Source organism: Amblyomma maculatum, chromosome 9 (assembly GCF_055883805.1).
Source record: "Amblyomma maculatum isolate TAMU_Amacu chromosome 9, ASM5588380v1, whole genome shotgun sequence".
Taxonomy (NCBI): domain Eukaryota; kingdom Metazoa; phylum Arthropoda; class Arachnida; order Ixodida; family Ixodidae; genus Amblyomma; species Amblyomma maculatum.
Window position 1 is genome coordinate 19512948 of NC_139352.1, and position 20300 is coordinate 19533247.

Genomic DNA, 20300 nt, shown 5'->3' on the forward strand with positions numbered 1-20300 from the left:
ACCAGGGCTACGACAACAAAATTCCCCGATTGGTCAACACAGTGCTGTCGTCACAAGTTGTGAAGTCAGTCAAGAACCGTTGCAAAGTCCTTTCCAAGAAAGAAGACACTTCCGAGGAAAAGAAAGCATGGTTGAGTGGAAATCAAACCGTTGCTTTTTTAGTTGCAAGCCAAGCACTCAGCCTCTGCACCACTGAGGAGCGTTAGTTCATTGCAGTAGTTTGGAGGCCTTATACCACCTTGTATTATAGACAGCAGTGACACAATATATCATAACAACACTTGAAGGAAATTAGGATGCCTTGTTAGCGCTACTAATTGAATCCTTTACTTGGAAACAATGCATAACATTCTTACAGCAATTCTGTTGCTTCGGCTGTTGCGAATACTGAAGTGTTCCCTACTCTTCCGCTACACAAGAGCAGCTCATGTGCACAGCACTGGGAAACAGCACAGCAGCTAACTATGTATCTCATTTATTGGTATCGGTGTTGGTACTCCATCACAAATAAACGTTTATCAATCCCTGGCAGTAAGTTAGAAATGCAGAGCACATGTTGGAGTGCTAAATTATGTGCAGCAGCTTGAGACACGATATCCACAATTGCAGATGGGATAAAAACGTGCTCGAATAGTTGAAATGGTGTGCAACTTTACTTCTTTTCCAGGCTTGTACATCATGAATTGCAAGCAGTTGCTTCCTTTTAATAGATTGCGTCTGTTAAAATTTTGTAATGCATTGATTACTCAAAAAGTTACGTCTTACAAGGTGTGTAATCCAGTTACCTATTTCAAGAGTCGAACACCAGAAACCTGTCACATTTTGTTTTTTTTCCGTAAGGAGTCAACAATGCAAACTCATTGGCAAGCACAGGTGTAGCACCGACACCTTCTTGGATTAAATCGACAGTGATTGAACTGCAGCTTAACCGCACACTGGGCATATCCACACTTGCAAGCATGAGCATCCGTTGTTCGACTAGTCCTGTGTTCCACACTTATCATTTTGCAGTCCATCGTAACGTCACAACGGAATGTCATGCAGCTTAGTGAGCTTGAACTTTGCCCCCTCAGAAACAGCAGCAAAGTGGGGCATTTTGAGAAACTTGAAGGTCTTGTGCAGGTTCTTTGCAATTTAAACAATTAACTTCTTGCCTGTGCGTATACGGAGTACTGCTCAGTACTGATTGACCAAAACTTTGAAAAGCGATACACAATTCCAGGAAAAAATACTAATATATGTACTGCAAAAGACCACAGGAAGCAAGCCGCAGCTGGTTATTTTCATTGGTGTGTGTATTTGTTCTATGTGTATTCTATGTATTACTTCTGTTTAATTATTAAATTTTTTTCATTGGCTGAATTGATTATTAAAATCAGTAATATTCTAGACAGAGTAACTGTCATTGTAATCAGTTACTTGTTTTCTATAATATGCACAAGACTGCAGCAGTGCGAATGGCGCTTCATTTGTGCTAACCTGTCCCATTACATTAAACTTTCTACACAGTGGTTTTTAGTGAAGTCGCGTCAAGAATAATGCAAAGAGGCTGCGGCTGCCGTCTGATGGGCTCAGGCACAGCAAGAAAGATGACTGGTTGAAGGCCAACTGCTTTAGTTGTCATTTATATCAGAAATTTTGGTTTGTTTGTACAGTAAAGCCACATTAACTTGAACTTTCAACGTAAAAAGTGTGTTTGTATAAATGGGGACTCTGGCTAAATCAAGCTACATGTGCACACGTGACCTTGAGTTTGTTCAGTTGCTGGACATCTTCCACTGCACGAGCTTGAATTATGTTGCAGCAAAAGGAAGTCTGAGCTGATTCTGTTCCTTGCAGACAGATGAAGAGCGAGTAGCTAAGAGTGTGGGAAACATACACCTGAGCGGCACGATCTTATTGCGGATGTTCGTCCTGGCTTTCCCTAACCGAGTTCCTTCAGTTGAAGCATGCTTGAGGAGCGCTCGCATATCTATTGGAAATCTAGGCTACCAATGCGATATCCAAAATGAGAGTAAAAAAAGTGGAATTGATGTTTCTCAACATTCTCCACAGCTTTTACTCAGAAATATTGTCGCCAATGTTAACAGTGTGAAATTTCATTTTCATTATAAAAAGGCAAATTTAAGCACATTAGAAAAATAAAAAGTGCCCACCTGGCTAAGGTGACTGCGTCAGATACCGCAGCATTAAAAGTTCATGCAGCACAGCTTTGTTCATTTTTTAAAAGCCCTCTGTATATTTGGGCTTCTCCGTTTTTTCTCAGCATTGTGCTCCTGCAACAATACTCCGGGAAGCTGTTGCAAATTGATTTTTCCAAAACGTTTGTGACCATTCCAGCCACTTCCGACAAGTCTTTTGGCTGTCATTCGTGCAATGAATAATTTTTACTCTCTTCAGGTTGAATTGGTGCCTGACGGGCATACAGTGGTGCGACTTATAGGTCGTTATATGCAAGTTTCCGCGACGTTTCATCTTCTGAGCACCTAGTGACCGTGTTTGCAAAAAGGATCGACATGAGAGAGAGTGAAAGAGAAATTTCTCATATTTTCAAATACTGCCTAATGAGGGGAAACCTCTCAAGGCCTAAACTAAATGCGGTGGCACCACTTGTTTCTCCACGCCATTGCATTTTCGTTATGAACGCAACAGTTGCTCCCGGAGTTGGCGACAAATCAGCATGTTTAAAAAGGTCTCCCAAACATGCGGTACCACAAATCTTGGCTCTGAGAGCCCCGAGGATCACATTTCGTCACGCACTTCTTGTCAAGAACGTGTCTAATAACTGTTTTGCAGGGCGGGACTGGAGAAAGCTGCTCCTCCTTATGCTGTGAATTTCCATCCCTGAAGGCCATCTCTTTGCGGAGCATAAATCATTTCGCAACTGCCACAGCTCTATTCGTCACAATCACGGCGGCACGCATGTGCTGGCAGCTGCTTTTGAAAACTAGTGGCGACATATGCGGATCGGTGGATGATGAGGCTTGTGTCTTTGAGCTCTGCATAATGCAGGACACCAAAGGCTTGTAAGGTAGGGCAACTGAGTATACTGCTCGAGGCAAAAGTACTAGGGGAATTTTTTGTGCTCTTCGTTCACCAGTACACTAGCTTTTCAGGCAGTTGTAGCCTGAAATCAAAGTTCATACGGAGCCCATACCGATACTTGTCACATCTTTTGGGCACGTGTTCGTGTATCTACACACAAGTGCATTTGTTTGTTTTTGGGAGCAACTTTATTTTTTGTGTGTGCTTCTTTTTCTTCCCTTTAAAGAACTTGAAGAAAATGTTCTTGCATTTTGACCGATTGTCTCCCTTTCCCTCTCTTCTGGCACTGCAGAGCGGACAAGCAGAATGATGGGCTGGCGACAACGGTTGGTCAGCGGTCCAAGTCCAACTTGGCAGGCCTGCAGTTGGACGACCGGCTGCCGGGAGGTAAGCTGCGAGCATGGCTTTTGGGAGCTGGGGCTGTAGTGGGGGCCATTTTTCTGCACTAGTCTTTGCTGGAAATTGGCAGGAGTCATCGTTGGGACATCACTGTCAACACCTTGTTTCCTGTATTGGGGGAAAAACTACCTGTAGTACAATGAATTTAATTTAGTGACATTTGCATGCTCATAGTTTATTCTCAGACTGTGTACATTTTAAAAAAGTACTCGTAATAATTGAGATAAATGAGCAGAAATTTGTTGCAGGCTTCCTGCGAACATTAGGACTGACCTTGGACCATAAGAACTTGCTCATGTTAGAGCTGACATCCTCCTCCCCCCACCCCTTTGTTTCCACTCCCCTCCCTCCCTCGTTCCCCTCTCCCTCCCCGTCTGCTCTGTGTGTTGCAGGATGCCTTGTAGGGGCAGGATCCGGGGACGAGGCAGCACAGGCATTGGTTGGTGTCGGCAGCAACACAAGCAGCAGCAGTGGCGGGAAAGCGGAGCAGGATGTCGGGCATCCTGTTCACCATTGAACAGATAGAGCTGATCCGCAGGCTCCGGGCCTCAGGCATCACCCGGGATCAGGTAGGCGGTGCCGCTTGTGGTCCTCGGATTCTGGACATGAGTTGTTTTCCTGCGGTGTTTCATGGTAGTAGAGGCTGACTGGCTCGAGCATCTGCCTCATATGCTGGGGTGTGGGGTTTCAGTCCAGGTGCCACTCATTCTTCGACCGGGTGCAAGTTTTTGCCTCGCCCGGTGCTCGGCTTATACGGGGTGAAGTGCTTGGGAAAGGAGGTTTCTGAACCTGCCTTATGCAGGCCCAAAGAAGTTAGCAAGTTAGCTATGGTACTCTTGGACCAGGTTGCACCTAGCACCAACAATTCGAATCACATTGTCATCATGTTGGCCTTTATGTATTTTGGCTGACGGTACCTCTCCTTCCTGGGTTTTAAAGTACTGCAGATACCTGCAGGCTCTGATTTTCAGGTTTTGTTTCCTTTTTTTTTTTTAATTTTTTTTTCTCGCGACTGGACTGTACACGGGGCCTCAAGGACATGGGACAACAGAAGATAAGCCTAAGTAGGACAGAGACGGTTAATTAGAGAACTGATCTTTTTTTCTCTGACTACTTCAGTGCCGGTTTCTGTGTACCGGGATAGAAAAAACTCTGTGCCCAGAAAAACGGGACGCTTTTGCTGATCCGCCCTTGGTTCTGAGCATGCACGACTTGTGTTGATTCTGTGTACTGACGTTTTGGGTGTCGCAGCCTGCAGAAAATCAACTGGAAGGCTTAAGAAAAGAAAAAAAATGCTAGAATGATTGAAAGCGACCTGGGCATATTCTTTAATCCTGCTCTGTCGAGTTTCAGCATGCGGAGTGATTGATTTAACATCTTGAGAATGTTGGGTGCGTCGGCAAAAATCCAGTGGAAAGGCTTGATGAGGCCGATGCACCCTACAGAGGCATTGCAATGGTACGCAGCATAATAGCACTTTTTTGAGGAAGAAAAGAAAAAAAAAACAATTTGGCATAGCTGTACATCAGTTCTTACTCCTTATTTAGTTGATGTGGGAGAGTGCAGCTCAGCATTTGATAACCGTAATTTGTTTGGATCTTAGGTATGACTCCTTGCGTTGCAATCCTGACAGCTTTATCATCGGGCAATTGCTTCTGTAAACACTGGTTTCATACCGCCGCAAGAGTAAAGTTTCGTATTACTGTGGCAAGCGGTTAGATTGAAGTTCATTTGAAAACGGGTTCAGTGTATTCAAGCAAGGGAGCACTGATAACATTTTGTACAGGTTTGCTTTTGTAGGAGATATATGTGGTTAATATTAGTAAAAGACCTGATAACCCAACACCAAAAGCAGTAGTTAAGAACAGAGGAAAACAATGCATTATTCAACATTTTCTTAATACGCTTCAGCATGAAATATTTTAGTCGGCGCAAAATACCAACAACCTTCAACAGCTTGTTCACCGCCATTTTAAGGTGATCATTCCAAATCATTCTCATTGAAAATAACGCCTAAGCTTTTTACAGCCGAGACCGTTTACATGCGTGACGCACCAATACTTAAACAGAATGATTCTTTCATGCTCCTTTAACAGGTTTAAAATGCAGTAAGTGATGGCGGCAAACATGTCGATGCTGCATGTCTGAAAAAGGGTTTTCCAGCGATCGTCGTGACCCTTTAACACATTGTGTCGTGTTCTTGTTGAGCAGAAACTTAAAACGGCCTCCAAGCCGTTCAACCAGTACTACAGTTATGCAGATGTTCATCTGTTCTGCCCACTGCAGGTGGGATTCAGAGCAGAGTGGAGAATAATGTTTGTCCCATTGGCACTGACCGCTGTTGTGCGCTTTCTCTCTTTCTCCATCTCAACCTCTCCTTGTGGGACAGGTGATGCTGGCCTTTGAGCAGCTGGATCGGCTTGACATGGAGTTGGGCAGCACGGCACCATGTCCCGTGATGCCTGCGCTGATGCCGCGCGGGCGGGGCCCAAGCTACGGAGGAGGGGGAGGGGGTGACTCGCACGGGGGAGGAGGAGGGGGAGGATCGGGGGGACACAATGGGATGCTGTCTTCTTCGGCGGCCGCCAGGGCGTACATGGCAAGCAGGGAGCCGCCACAGGTGAGTGCCATCGACCACTTCTTTTGCGTCCTTGACCATGTGGAACAGGGCGGGTTGCTATGAGCATGAGGAGCGTAAATGTTAGGCCTGTTTGCTTACGAAAGCACTCCGTTTTGGAATTGCACGAAATATACCCTGCATTGAGCACGCTGAGCGCTGTTCATCATCCGAGAGGCATAAGGTGGGTACAGTAAAATAGGGTTCAGAAGTCGAGATGTTTAGTTGGGTTGGTACATGCTTCAGTGACAACTGGTGGAGCGGGAAACAATGGGGACAGGACAGTTACAAACGTTTGTAGCATTTCCCGTGCGTCTTGTTTTCTCTCGTCGTCTTCGTCGTTTTCTGCTGCACCAGTTGTCATCGAAGGAGGCGGGCATGGTGCTGGTTTTGCATGTGTGTCGCCTGCATGCGTGATGCTCTGGCTCTGCAAGTGCCAGCCGGCATTGGCGAGCATAGCGTGCTTTGCACCAGTTGCAGAATGCCTCGTCCAATGACTCAGCCACTGGGGACTGTGGGCCCCACAATGGCGAGAGCGTGGCCTCGCCGCCCACAACGACGGCAGCGGCCGGCGGTGGGGCCAAGCTGCCGAGCGAGCTGACCATCATCCCAATCTCGGCCAACGCTTCGCCCCAGGGTGGTGGTGGCGGCGGCAATGAGGACCACGGAGGCTACGGTGGAGGAGGCGGAAGCGGGGGTGGGGGAAGCGCGCCCAACATGTACCCGCCGGGCGTGGTCCCCATGCAGTACCTTATGAACCCTCACGAGTTCCTCCAAGAGGAATCTGGGGACATCGACGACCTGAAAAGGTCAGCGTACCCACTCCTCCCACCGTAAGATTTGTTCCATCCCTCACCATACCTCTCTGTCTCTCTCTCTCTCTTTTACTCTCTCTCAGTTTTAAGCCTACGAATCTCTTGTTATGTGGGGCATGCAGGTTACCTGTACCTGTTTAATTTTGTGCACAATTGCACCAGCCCCAAAATGAGAGTTTTTGACAGGAAAGGCATGCAAGGTACACTGCCATATTTGTCTTGCATAATGGGTGCCCTATCCTTTTCTTTTTTTTTCAGTAGCTTTGTGCCAGCCTCAAAGTAGATTTATTGCACTGTATAAAAATTCTCACTGCTGCTTGTTAAACATTTCTGAACTATAGGGACTGAAGTAGGGCTTACATTTATTATGGGCTTGCATACATTACACAAGTCAGTATGGTAGAGGTTAGGTTGAAAGAAGGACTAGAAAGAAAGGTTGAAGATTGTAGTTAATGACCAGCTATTGATGGGATGATTTGGGACATTTAGGAACCACATAATCACTTTTCATTTGCTCTTCGAGCTGTTGTGGATAACTATGTCATGAATGTCTAGCAATTTATTTATTATACCCTAAGGGTACAGGTGTATGCTACATAGGGGAGGGGTGGATACAGGATATATACATTGTAAAGACAAAAGGCTGAAAGAATAAATGTGGACAAAATTCTTTAAAAAAAGGTCATTACAGACGTTAGCACGTGAAGAGATAATAAAACAATGAACAATGAGGTACAAGATATAATTTTTAGAAGGCGACATTGGTGTCAGGATTGTCACATAAAAAAAAAAAACTTAAAATGTTTGTGGTCGTGTTGTTTTCAAAGTTTGCTAACAGATATGTTGCCTTCATCTCAGTTCACCGGGGTGCACAGTAGTCTTCATCAATAGAAATTTCATAGTGCACTTGGTTACACATTTTTCTACTTCACTGTGATAGCTGCAACCTTCAACCTTTCCTTCTCTTTTTTGCCCGCACCTGGCCAGACAAACATTAAGTGAATCTCCGTCATTAGTGTTAATTTAGCCAGAAAAGTGAGTCAGGGTAATTCATTGCAGTTTTGCTTATTATCTGTGTTTTTTCTGCAGTTAGGCTATGTAAGGTTTGTGGGCTTAACGCCCAGCTGCAGTGATAGCATTTCAACTGGGGGCAGCTTTTGAAATCAGCTGCGTATCGAGATGCCAGTGCTGATTAAAAGACCCACCTTATCGGTAGTCGGAATTGTACTGAACCTTTGTAATGCAGTATCGTTCAAATCCTGTGATGCAAGTGTGAGCCATAAAAAGACATTCGTTTGTGCAACCATGGTGGACTTTCCTTTCCTATGTGTGTTACTTTGTACTTGTCGAAGAGGTGTGGCTAGTGGTCATTTCTGGGACCCCTTTCTTGTTTTGCCTGGAGCCTCTCCTTTTGACCCGACTTGATTTTTCTCACGGAGACGATCATGGGTTGGCCATGTTACAGTGATAGCAGGGATGGGGCGTGTAACTGGTAATAGAGTGGATTTTTAAAGAAAGGAGGCAAACGGCCTAATAATTGGATGCCACTGTGAGAGGCCATTGTTCTGCACTGGATGTAAGCAGGCCGATTAAGGGACAGAAGTGACTTAGGGGGATTAAGGGACTCCGGTACTCAGGGGTTCAAGACACTCAAAAGACAAGGTGGGCAATGTAATTACAAATATAAATAGGATAGTTGAAATAGCCAAGAAGTCTTGCACTGATCTGTTCATAAGCCTACTTAATCGGGACGGTAAGAGTCGCATTTGCACAGAGCACTCAGACATTCTGCCAGTAACAATTAATAAAGTAGAGAAACAGAAGCAGCAAGAAGGAGGAGAAGGAGAAAATCAGCTGGAGAGGATCAGATACCTGCTTGCTGATTTGTTGAAGGACAGTGGCGAGATCATGCTAGAAAAACTAGCTACCTGGTATACGTAATGCATCATGGCATCGAAAGTACCAAAATCATGCAAGAACGCTAGCATTATCTGAATCCGTAATAAATGTCCTTGAAAAATTTCGCACCATTCAGCTCATTATTTATTATGTACAAGATATTTGCTTAGGTAATTGTTAATAAATTTAGGGCAACCTTAGACTTCAGTCAAACGAAGGACCATTCAGGGTTTCGTTAAAGCCGCTCTACAATAAATCATATCCACACAATCAGTCGGGTGACGGAAGAATGTTCAGGATGTAATCAACCCCTATACATAGCATTCCTAGATTACAAAAAAGCATTTCACTCATTTGAAAACTCATCATTAACGCCAGCATTATTGCAATATCAGGATGGGTATGAGCCATATGTGAAAGTGCTGCGAGATGTTCTATAGTGGCTGCACAGCAACCATAACCCTTCATAAGGAAAGTGAAAAAATTGCTATAAGGAAGGGTGTTAGCAACAAGCACGATATTTCTTGTGCTATTCACAGTTTGCCTTAGAAGTGCTATTCAGAGACCTGAATTGGGAACAGCCATGGGTTAGGGACGATGGACAGTACCTAAGTAATCTGTGACATCGCCTTGCTAAGTTACTGAGGGGAGGAATTGCAAAGAGTAAATAATGGCCTACCGGCAAAGCAGAACAGTGGGCTCAAAATTGATATGAAGTAAAATGTTAGAAAACAACATGCAATCGTGTCTCATATTATATATATATTTTTTTCATGTACAAGGTAATTTTTTAATGCATGTGAGCTGTCTTTCGAGCATGATCTTTTGCTTTCCATAATGGTTGCATGCTATTCTGCATGGCCTGCATTCCATTGTGATGTTAATACACGCCAGTACCCTTTATGTGCACGGGTTCTCGACGGGAGTCGCAGCTCTCTCTCATTGAGGACTGCACCGTTTGAGTTAGTTACTTTGTGTGTGTGCGTGTGGCTGCTTTCGCTGATGGTGGCGGTGCCCTCTCTTTCAGGAAAGGGGAAGCGGCCATCCTGTCAGAGATCCGAAACTTTGTGATGCGCTACAACATCAAACAGACCATGATCGCTGAGATGACCAAGCTGAGCCAGGCGTACGTGAGCCGCTTCTTCCGCGGTGACATCGCCGACATGTCGGAACGTACCAAAAACACCTTCTACATGTGGTACCTGACCTGCAAGAATAACCCCTGGAAGCTTGGTGAGTAGGCGAAGGCCCAGCTGCGACTAGGCGGCTGGCCGCTTGGACCGCTCGCAAATGCGGTGTCGTAGACTCCAAGCTTGGCAACAGATGATAAAGAACAGAACCAGATTTGACGCACATTTAGAAATACCTTCTATGCCTTCTCATTCATTGTGAATTTTCCACTCTGCCGTACTGTATGTGGGGAAAAAGAAACTAGCTCGGGCCAATGCCCTTTCTTTAGTCCTATGATATTTGGGCACAGAGGTTGTAGGGCTCGTGGCGCGCCGCGCATTCGAAGGCCGCGCCACTTCCCGATGCTCCCTGCGCGCGGCCCGTTTCCCTTTCCCCGCTTGTTCGGGGATAACCGGTCCCGCGCGAGGGGGCTATAAAAGAAGGCACGCACCGCCGTCTCGCCCTCTCTTGGTCTCTGCCTCCTCGTTCCGGCTTCGCTCCTGCCGCTCTCCACGGACAACGACCCGCAGCCACCCGGACGACGACACCGACTTCGACGATCCCCGATCCCTGTGAGATTAAAGATGTTTATCATACGGCCCACTGTGTGTTTGTCGTGCGCATCCCCCGGGCAGAGGAATCGCCCACAACGTGTCATACTCTAGGCTTTAGGAAGCAGTCATGATGGGCATAAAGTAAGCTTTAAAAAATAACTTGATTTATTTTTCCTCATTGAATTTTGAATTTAAACTCAAGGAAGTTGCACATAATGCCATACCTTTAGCTTATTAGCGCGAGCTCGCATGATCTAATATATTCACTTGTGATATTGTAGCCATTGTTCGGCAATCTGAAACCAAAACGGAAAATGTGCAGCAGAATTAGCTCCGTTATGCTTTATTTACTGAACGTAGGCAAATTTCATGCTGTGATCCACGTTTACAAATCTCTTTTGCATAATCCCAAAGCACAAATACGCTAAGAAATATTTGTTGTTTATACCCTTTTAAGGCGATGCCAAGCTGCTTGCTAATAGCGTTGGTGTACACCAACTCGTATTGGCAGCATTTCTTTTTCTAAGAAGTTACGGACGTATGGAGCTTTTGAAAATACTTCCCCATAGAAGTTGAATGGAGTGACGGTGTGTGTGCGTGTTTTGTGACAATGCAGCGCAACTGTGCCCCAACTCTGGCGTCAAACGGATGGTCTCCGAGACGGGCGACCTGATCCCACTCAAGCGAGAGCGCTTCACCTTCAAGTCGGCCCACTTGGCCGTCCTGGAGCGGTACTATGAGCGTGACCCTTACCCCGATGCGCAGACGCGAGAGCAGATTGTCGAGGAGTGCAACGAGGCCGTCGAACGACCGGGTGAGCTCCCTGCTGCTGCAATGCGCCGTTTTGGCAAGTTGGACCTTGTGCAAGAGGCTGCTTCCAAGCATCTTCTTTCTTAGAATTGTTGTTGTTATTATTTTGAGACTGCTATGTGGCATTTGATTGGGCTTTCTTTTAGAACCAGCAGCACCTTGTTCAGACTCAGTTACAATTGGAATGATTGTATTTTGGTGATGGTGTTTTCTTCCTCGTGATTCCGGATCAAGACCTCTAAGAAGGCTGTATGCTAGCAGTTTCACTGATACAAATGCTTTTTAGTACCTTGAATTCTAGTTTTTTTCTTCTTTTTTTTTTTTGGGGGGGGGGGGGGGGGGGGGGAAAGCTCCACACAGCAGTGGCACTTTTTTGTAGATTTTGAGCCGGTTGTAGAGTTTGGCCACAATGTTTATGTCGTTGACCAGAAAAAGTCGTGAACATAGCTGTGACTGTGGCTAGGGTTTGTTTGTACTGGTAATGCATGGTTTCACATTAGGTTGAACTATGTTGCTGCCCTGTCCTAGTAATATTAAGCCTGATGACGAAGAAGAAGAATGAAGAAGGTCTTGCTCCCCGGTAGCCTGCAGTGTACAAATAATTAATAAGCTGGTGAAATTCTTAGTCTCTACTTCAGTGCTTTCTTGAACCATAGATTCTTTTTACCAGTTGGTTTGGCTGTCATATGGTCGTCCCGGTTGCCGGTTCTATAGGACTGTTGCATTAAAAAAAAAAAAAAGAGGCTAAGAAAGAAACTGATTCAGCAACCACATTTTTTTTTTTTTTTTTTTGCACATCTTCCAAACTGAATTTTTGCTAGAATTCAAAACTAAAGTTTTGAATTCTAGCAAAAATTCAGTTTCGTTTCAGATAGTAGAAACAGGCTGTTCCTTAAACTAACATCACCATTCACACCTGTACTCCGAGATGTCTCCACCATGGAGCAGCTGGTGTAAACAGGAGCTTTAAATGTGTTCTTTCTGGTGACAAAATTTTGCTGTCCAGCAAACCCATTCACTGCCATTCCTTCAAGATGAGCTTCATGCACGTACAGTCGGCCGTTCTTCTCTCTGAGAAAACTACTGATTTAGGCGATGGTTAATGGAGCAAATGACGGAGGCAGGTTCGAGAGAGTGGCTCATTGTGCGGCGTTTAGTAACGAGCGTTGGTGTGCGGCCTTTTGCAGAGCGCCCTCTGACCGAACGAGAAAAAGTGAGCCTTCCTGTGGTAAACAACTGGTTCAACAACCGCCGGAAAGAGGCAAAGAAACAACTCAGGCAGCAGCATGGTAAGTGCACAGCCGGGAGCGTTAAAGTGGATATTCTAGAGCCAACATCCATTATTAGCAGCTGCAGCATCGATGCATTTTTGTTTTTATTGCTGCAATAGTGGCATAGTTTCTTTTTTTTTTTTTTTTTTTCTCCAGAAAAACAAAAAAAAATATCTGTGGTCGGTCCTTCTCTTTTTACTTGCATGCATAAAGCCTTGGGACGTAATGATTGAAGTTTTCACTACAGTGTAATGAGTGAAGTTTGAAACGTTTACGGGGAATTTTTAAAATCTTATGCAAATCTTTTTTTTTTTTTTAGAAAGGTTTTAATTTAAAGATACACTATATTCACACGCGATGATCAGTCATGGCTAAGTGGGTGCAACATCTGTGATGGAGTGCTGTTTAATATCTTTACAAACAAGCAATCATCACCCTGTGTTTTTCTCTTGAGGTGCAGAATTATATTGTGGCATTGAAGGGTGTTGACATTTCATTGAAGGCAAGCCATGTTGCTTAAAATTCTGGTATCGAGCATGACAGGGACGCTTTGTTTAGTTCTTTCTACTGGCTTTCTCACAGTGCAGGCTGATTGGATAGCGTTGCTTGAATTCTTAATGCACTGAACTCTGATGCAGCTCACGGTTTTAAGATTAAGAGTGTGTCAACACTGCAGTAGAACCTTGTTAATTGGACTCCCTTAATTCAGAAATTCGAACTAGGAGCATGTTCTTGGCTGGCACTTCAAATCACCTATTTCGGTGATATACGCTGAAGGTTTGGCCTCCAGCTCTAGATAGCGTCCCAACTGTATTCCTCGGAAGAATCTTTGCTTGGTGTCACAGTTAAAAATTTTGTCTCACTGCCACCGCCACTCTCGCATAATCCGTTTTAGAGGCTTTTAACATGCGACCTTCGGTGAAGTTTGTTTTTTCGGCATAAATCATAGCCGCCTTCTTGAACGCTGCACTGAACAAGCGCCGAATGCTTTTCGGACTGTAGAACTTGTTACGAAGCATGTGGCCGGCCATCTAGTCAAAGGCGCGAACTAGCGCAAACTCAAAGAATGATCAGTGTTCAATCAACCTTCGACACTCCCCAAAAGTGCCGCCGTATCATGTGAGCAGATGCGACTGACGTGCAAAAAGTGAGCGTCGCCGCGCTTGGAATAGCGGATCTTCCGTAAATTATCAACACCCCCATAGGTGCACTTTATGCTGCACAGTAGAAGTGAAAACAAAAAAAAAAAAAGTGAAAAAAGAATTCTAGAAGGCACTTTGGACCACTGAAGTGTGATGAGGCCAAAGTCTTTATAGCACGGTGGATCGTAAACTCCACTACGGCACCTCTGTCTCCTCTCTTCTTCCACTCCCACCTCCCTGCATTCCTTTACGGCGTGCTACATGTGTCCGCAGAGAATTGTGACAGTTACTGTGGCTTTTCTATTCTGTAAATCAGTTTCAAACGCCGCTGATGCCTGTTGTACTAATGCCTCCTATACATCTGGCTCTGCTTCTATTTGCTGTGTGGTGCGGCTTTCGAAAAAGCGGCAAATAAAAGGCGCTACACGGAGGACGCCCGGCAGGGTCAGCTTCGTCTATGCATGAATCGCCTGGTGACGTCATGATCAGTCGTGACAGTACATGGCGCGCCCCCTTGTTGAACACAACCAGCATTCCATTGAACGCTTCAAAGTTCACCGGCGTTGTATAATTCATTTATGGGAAAGGAAAGGCACAGTATCTATCACACTCGCGGAATCCGGCTGTCATCCTCACGGTAGGCAAGGGGAATTATGAAGAGTGTTTCACGATTTGGGGCATGGCGCAGTTGATAAAGCGCTCGGCTTGGGATCCAAGGGTTGGAGGTTCGATTCCTCATGGAGCCGAGGTTTATTAATTTATTTTTATCTCTCAGTCTCAAAAGTGTGACACCCTCTGCCGACAGCTCCTGCTGACAACGATGAGAGCTTTAAGGCTGTTGCCTTAAAAGAAAAATTCTTCCTAAGCACAAGCACTGAATATTGTGCTGAGAGCTGTGGAGGGAACAAATTTGCCATTGCCTTCCCGATACATTTTTATCTAGTGCCATGCCACACACGCATACACTTCAGATTTTCAAATTAAAAAAAAAGGGGTTGACCTGTAGTCCGGTAAATACGGTACGACTGGAAGTCGGCAATTTCGGGCTCATTCGATGATTTGAACCTTCAGTTTTGTAACTTTTTGGGACTGCCACACAAAACTTGTCTCGACCGGATCGCTTGGCAAGCGCAAAGTATAAGCTATTGAACAAGTATAAATAGCTGTAACCATATACGCACCTTGTTTAGATTGAAAAGCGCTTTCTCACTCGCTGCTTGTGGTATAGTAAATCTTTGCTGTGCACTTGTGACACTTTACAGGACCAGGGAAAATTTCGCAGCTTTTGGGTTATCGGAGCAAAGTTTGTGGACTTAATTTCAAGGCGGATGACTACAGGCATGTCCTCAAGCTACGAGAATGAAGCTTGCTAACCTTGGCGTCGGTTTTTCTCGATCGCTCCACTTATACCGGCGATAAACTGCGTTACACATTGAAAGCGATTTTTGTAATAAAGCCTACTCATCAGCCGCTTCCTGTCCTTGGATTAGACTTCTTTTTTGACTACCAGCTTGCCGGCTGCAAAAAATTACAGGACTTGCCGCTTACTTTGTCAGTGTGCTTTACGGGGCCCACACATGGAATGCAAGAGAAAAGGCCGTGGACCAGAGGACCAGAAGCATTCGAATCAATCGAATGTTGAATGTAGGACTATTCGGCAGACCACTGAAAAGCATTGAGTATTCTCACAGGCCTAAAAGACATTTTTGGATTACTACGTTTAGGCCCGTTTTTTATAGATTGCACTGTGAAGCAGTCAAATGAAGAAGTGAATAAGCGGCGGAGAAGTATGGGGGGGGGGTTGGCTAGGTGACCGCATGCTGACCTTTCAGAGACGTCCCTAATTCCCGCAAATAAATTAGTTTTACTCATCACTACTTCATAGCAACATTATAATGCGTCAATGACCACAAAAAGTTAATAGAGCAGGAAAGCGGAATAAAAATTCCCTCACTTATAACTTGCTAACACAGTAGGAGATCTAGCTGTAGGTAGATAAGGCAGATACAATCGTGCATCTTTCGACACTTCCATCACTCCCATTAAAACGTCCATAAAGCTGTAATATCAAATTGCGGTGAAAACGAAGAAAATATTGGAAAAAGAAAACAGCGAAGTTTATACTAAGACAGATGCATGGAGATTTGAAGCGCGCTAATATGGTCTGAAGGTTTTCTTCACAAAATTACAACGCAACACAGAGTGCTTTGTGAATCGTGTCACTCTTCTCCCCGCTTGAAATTCGCTAACTGACTGCAAAAGCACGAGAACGATGGCGGAGCTAGCACAAGGCAGCACAGGTATAGATGCGTGCCCCTGCCCATGTTAGGGAAAGGTCGGTGCAGTTTACGCGCGACCTGCAGTCGTCACCTGACAGAACCCAGTAGAGAGGTAATAGCACAAGCTCTCCTAGAAATATACTGCGGGTGACATTCACACTCCAAACATGCTAGCCTTGCGTTGCGGCATGCAGCTTTAATCGTGAAGGGGATTACATGTGGACATGTCAATGGTACTCAGAGCGCTAAGGATGGCGCTTGGAGTTCCTGAAGGTAGATTCCTACCCCACAAACGCTTAGGCTTCGCTTGTCAAGTGATTCCCTCAAATTTTTAGCAGCCGTTTTTGCAGAACATGGATACAGATTCACAGAGTGTGAGAACTTTAATGTACTCTTTCTTCTTTCTTTGTATAGTGGCCTTATATTTTGTAAAAATATGTGACTTTGAAAATACTCATTTTGCCATTCAATCTTTTTTGTGTGTGTATGTGCCAGAAGTGTTCACAATTGTCACTTCGAAATGGCATGGCGTGAGAGTACGGTTCAGCAAGTATTTGGCTTTCCTACTCGTATCCAAACAGTTTTAGCAGCCTTTCCTCTCTGTAATGGCATTCGCTTGCCACGGTCGAGGTTCTCTTCGCATTGAAGCATCTATACATTGGTCCCAGTAAGCTCTGAGAACTTTTTCCTTGCCTCTTTCCTGAACAGCAAGGTTTCATGCCGATAGGGCATATAAATGCATTCAATTAATTTTGCCCGAAGAAAATTTTTCTATAGCTTTAGTTGTCCGTGTAAACAGGGTCCATATGAATGAGGCGCGATTGTATATATATATATATATATATATATATATATATATATATATATATATATATATATATAGCAGGCCTTTACTGTGCTTGTCGTTATCGGGTGATAGTACCATATACTTTGCCCCAGTTTCAACAGTATCCTTATTTTACATGATTTGGGCGTAGTTAAGGTAAGGTGTGGTGCCATATACAAGGCTGAGCAATCCTTGCAATGCCATAGGAGGCAGCAGATTAGGCAAGTTGGCTTCTGTAAGGCGGGCCGTGCCGTCGGTCGATAACGCCGTCTTATCAGTGTATATTGTGAGAAAGCCAACTTCATCGAGTTTCAAGGGCACCTGTTTCATGTTCAGTAGCTCGAACCGCAATTTTGATTATATAGAAACTTTATAACTACTCTAGCTTTCCCTGTTATCGACCTTCATCTTCACAGTAAAAGGTACCACAACAGCAAAAATTAAAAAGTGGATCAGTAAATCTTAGTTAGCACTTCTGCTTCACTGAATCATAGAGATAATGTTAATGTTCCTGTATTCCGCATGCGAAGATTGCAACTGTTTTTTTTTTTTTTGTTTTTTTTTTTTTTTTTCAGGAGTAAAAACTGTATGGGCGTGAAAAAAAAAAAATGTGCGTGCTTTGTTGGCTATAGAAACAACAGCTGACAACAGCTGATCAGTTGAGAGCTACAGCTCTCACTCTAGCAGCAGCCGCGCTTCTTACTGGCTTCATGCTTGTTTGTCTTTTTCTTGCTTGCATCATGTTTACTCTTATGCGAGGTTTTGAGGCAGGCTAGCTACTCATGTCTCCGATCTCTTCCAACGCAGCGGCAGCAATGGCAGCGGCAGCATCGGCGGGAGGCCTTGGTGGGCTGGGAAACGTGCCTGCCCTGACCAGCGGCTCACACCAGAAGTCCCCCTTTTCGGTGGGGCCGCCGTTGTGGGGCGCGCCAAGCCTGTATCCGCAGGTGGGGAGCTCTGCCGCGGCTCTCGCAGCCGCGCTTCCGTCGTGTGCCGCCATCCCCACCTCGTCGCCGCACGTGAGTGCGATATCCTTGATGACTCCGATCATGCAAGCGGTGAGAACGTTTCTAGTCACCCACAAGCCTAGCAATATAAAAGTGCCGGGAAAGAAACTCCCCTCTGATGCAGCTAGTGGGTAGCGAGATAAAATTACACGACTGCACGTCTGCTTGGGAGCGGAAATGATGAAAGCCATTTTACAGGACTGTCTTCACTGGCTGCATTGTCATTGTCTTTCCTACTGTCATCATTAGCTAAATACACCGCCATTGTTACCGGTAATATCATTGTTATCATTGTCACTAGCTGCATCGTCATTGTCGTCACTGCCATCATTCTCACACTATACAAGGAGAATTACGATCAGTTTCTCACGAGCCCGGCATGGCGTAGTGGTTTGCGTGCTCGGCTGGGGATCAGAGGGGATAGTGGGATAGTGAGCGAACATTTCCGCAGCCTATGAGTCTTTCGCCTCAGCATAACACGAACATGAGGCACAGCACTAGCTTCACCTAGTAGGAAAGCACCGGCTTTGCACAGTGGGATGTGACTTGATCCACCTAAGGGCATTGAGCATCTACTTTCCACGCTATTATTTACTCTTATTGGAGCGATTGCAAAGCAGTCTTCTGCGCGCTTGTGCCTGTGTGCTGTGTGAAACTGTATTTGAACTACGTATGACAAATTTTGTCATTGTTTCGTAAGCAGCAAATGTTTGGGCTGAGAGGCCTTATTGGGCACCAGGTGTCACCCATGTCATTGTCATTGTGGTCGTCATTATTGCTACCCAAAGTTACTGATCATACTATACAGGGTGTCCTAGCTTGCCAACGGGTTAAAAAAAATTAAACTTTTGAGGCAAACCAAGGAAACCACTTGAACTCTAGCTGCTAGCTGTCTGGCGCATCACAGGAAATTTATTGTTTTGCAATTAATTAATTAGTAATCGAGGTAACTTTTATAAATTTCTTAATATTGCTTTTATAAAATAAAGATTTGCAAATTGAAGAGCTCTTTCAGAAACCCCCACCCCATTTATTTGTGATAAAAAAAAAACCCTTACGTGTATCATTTTTCCGAGCTTCAATGAAAACCCGCAAAATACCAAAACTGTCGCATGACCAGCACATTCGCGCACCACGTTTGACGGGCTCCCAGTCTGATTCTTTTTTTCTTTCGTGAGCTTTCTTTGGAGATTGGAAAGAAGATACACGTGAGGCTTTCTTTATCTCAAGTAAATAGAATGGGGATTTCTGAAGGTGCTCTCCAGCTTTTCAAATCATATTGTCTAAAGCCAATTTCTTGTAATTTAGAAATTTTATCTTAATTACCAGTTAATTAAGGAAAAGATTGCCTGTGGCACGCAAGACGGCAGCCCTATGAATCGTGGTTTCCCTGGCCTACCTCAGATGTTTTATTTTTTCAACCCTTGGCTAAAGTTAGCCCCGTATACTAGCGTGCTGCTATTACCACTACTGCTACTACTGCAAGTATTGTGTTCAGACAGACATGATGAGATGGTACAATGTGGCCGTTTGGTGCTGTCCTTGTGATGCAGGTGGAAACGCCATCGATGCGAGGAGGGGGCAGTGACCAGGGAGACTCTGCAGGCCCAGAGGTAGACAGTGACCAGGGAGATTCCGACACCTCCCAGGAGGAGGACTCAAGATCACTCCCCTCGTACGGGCATGACTCAGAGCCGGCCGACTTCACAACCAATGACAACATTAAGCCGGTCATCAAGCAGGAGTGAGTGAACTGCGCCCCCTACCCCAGACTAACAGAACAGGAAAAGGGAATCTTGTACTTTGGCAGTGAAATAGTAAAGGCGTCCAAGTTCGTCCGGTCTTCCCATAATGCATGTAGACTCAAAGTCTCATAGCACCTCATCCTCAGTGTTAGTGAACTTGGACTGTCTTGTCTCGGTCTTTCAAAAGAATCGTTCGACGGCGCAATGCCAAGCTGTCTGCCGAGGTTGATTTGCTTTTCCCCCGATGTCAGTTTCATACAATATGGCTACTTTTTCCTGTAGCGAAGACAGCTTTCGCTTCTTAGCGCCATCGTCGGTTGCATTCATTGTCGGATCTCGCATGAACTTCGTAGTAAGATCACCCGCAGCAAAAAATACCTGCCTACACGCGTTAAGGGTACGAACGAACGACTGACAAACAACACACAACAGAGAGAAAAAGGCGGGCAGCTTGGCTTGCTGGTTAGTGCATATTAAACCACAGTTGGCGATAGTTATGGTGATAATAACTGCAGCCCACGAGGGCCATACAAACAGAAACGGTGGTCTTTGCTTCAACGTGACAGTTGCGGCTCTGTTAATTTTAGCTTAAATCGTAATACGTACTGATGTCTTTTGATTACAGAAAAAAAAACTGTGCAAGTTATTTTGAAATATGCGCTATATTGAAATTTGTAGTTCTGAAATGTTTTTACATTGAAAATGTTGGAAATCTGTTTGA

The 20300-nt window shown here is 44.9% G+C and overlaps 1 protein-coding gene and 1 long non-coding RNA gene across 6 annotated transcripts in view; both read left to right on the forward strand.

Moving 5' to 3' along the window:
- Positions 1-3354, forward strand: part of LOC146178516 (uncharacterized) — a 185722-nt gene extending 182368 nt beyond the window's left edge. Inside the window, exon 4 of the long non-coding RNA XR_014700612.1 lies at positions 3338-3354. This is a non-coding gene — a long non-coding RNA (uncharacterized LOC146178516). The remainder of the gene's footprint in view (positions 1-3337) is intronic.
- The window catches only part of LOC146178517 (homeobox-containing protein 1-like), a 32283-nt gene continuing 15320 nt past the window's right edge, over positions 3338-20300 (forward strand). Inside the window, exons 1-9 of one of the 5 annotated variants that reach the window (XM_084578334.1) lie at positions 3338-3432; positions 3837-4013; positions 5834-6064; positions 6536-6894; positions 9803-10008; positions 11116-11313; positions 12497-12598; positions 17635-17885; positions 19388-19578. In XM_084578334.1, coding sequence (XP_084434460.1) covers positions 3936-4013; positions 5834-6064; positions 6536-6894; positions 9803-10008; positions 11116-11313; positions 12497-12598; positions 17635-17885; positions 19388-19578 — 1616 coding nt within the window. In that variant the 5' untranslated portion in view covers positions 3338-3432; positions 3837-3935. The remainder of the gene's footprint in view (positions 3433-3836; positions 4014-5833; positions 6065-6535; positions 6895-9802; positions 10009-11115; positions 11314-12496; positions 12599-17634; positions 17886-19387; positions 19579-20300) is intronic. The other 4 variants (XM_084578337.1, XM_084578336.1, XM_084578338.1 and 1 more) reach the window with 4 other exon arrangements.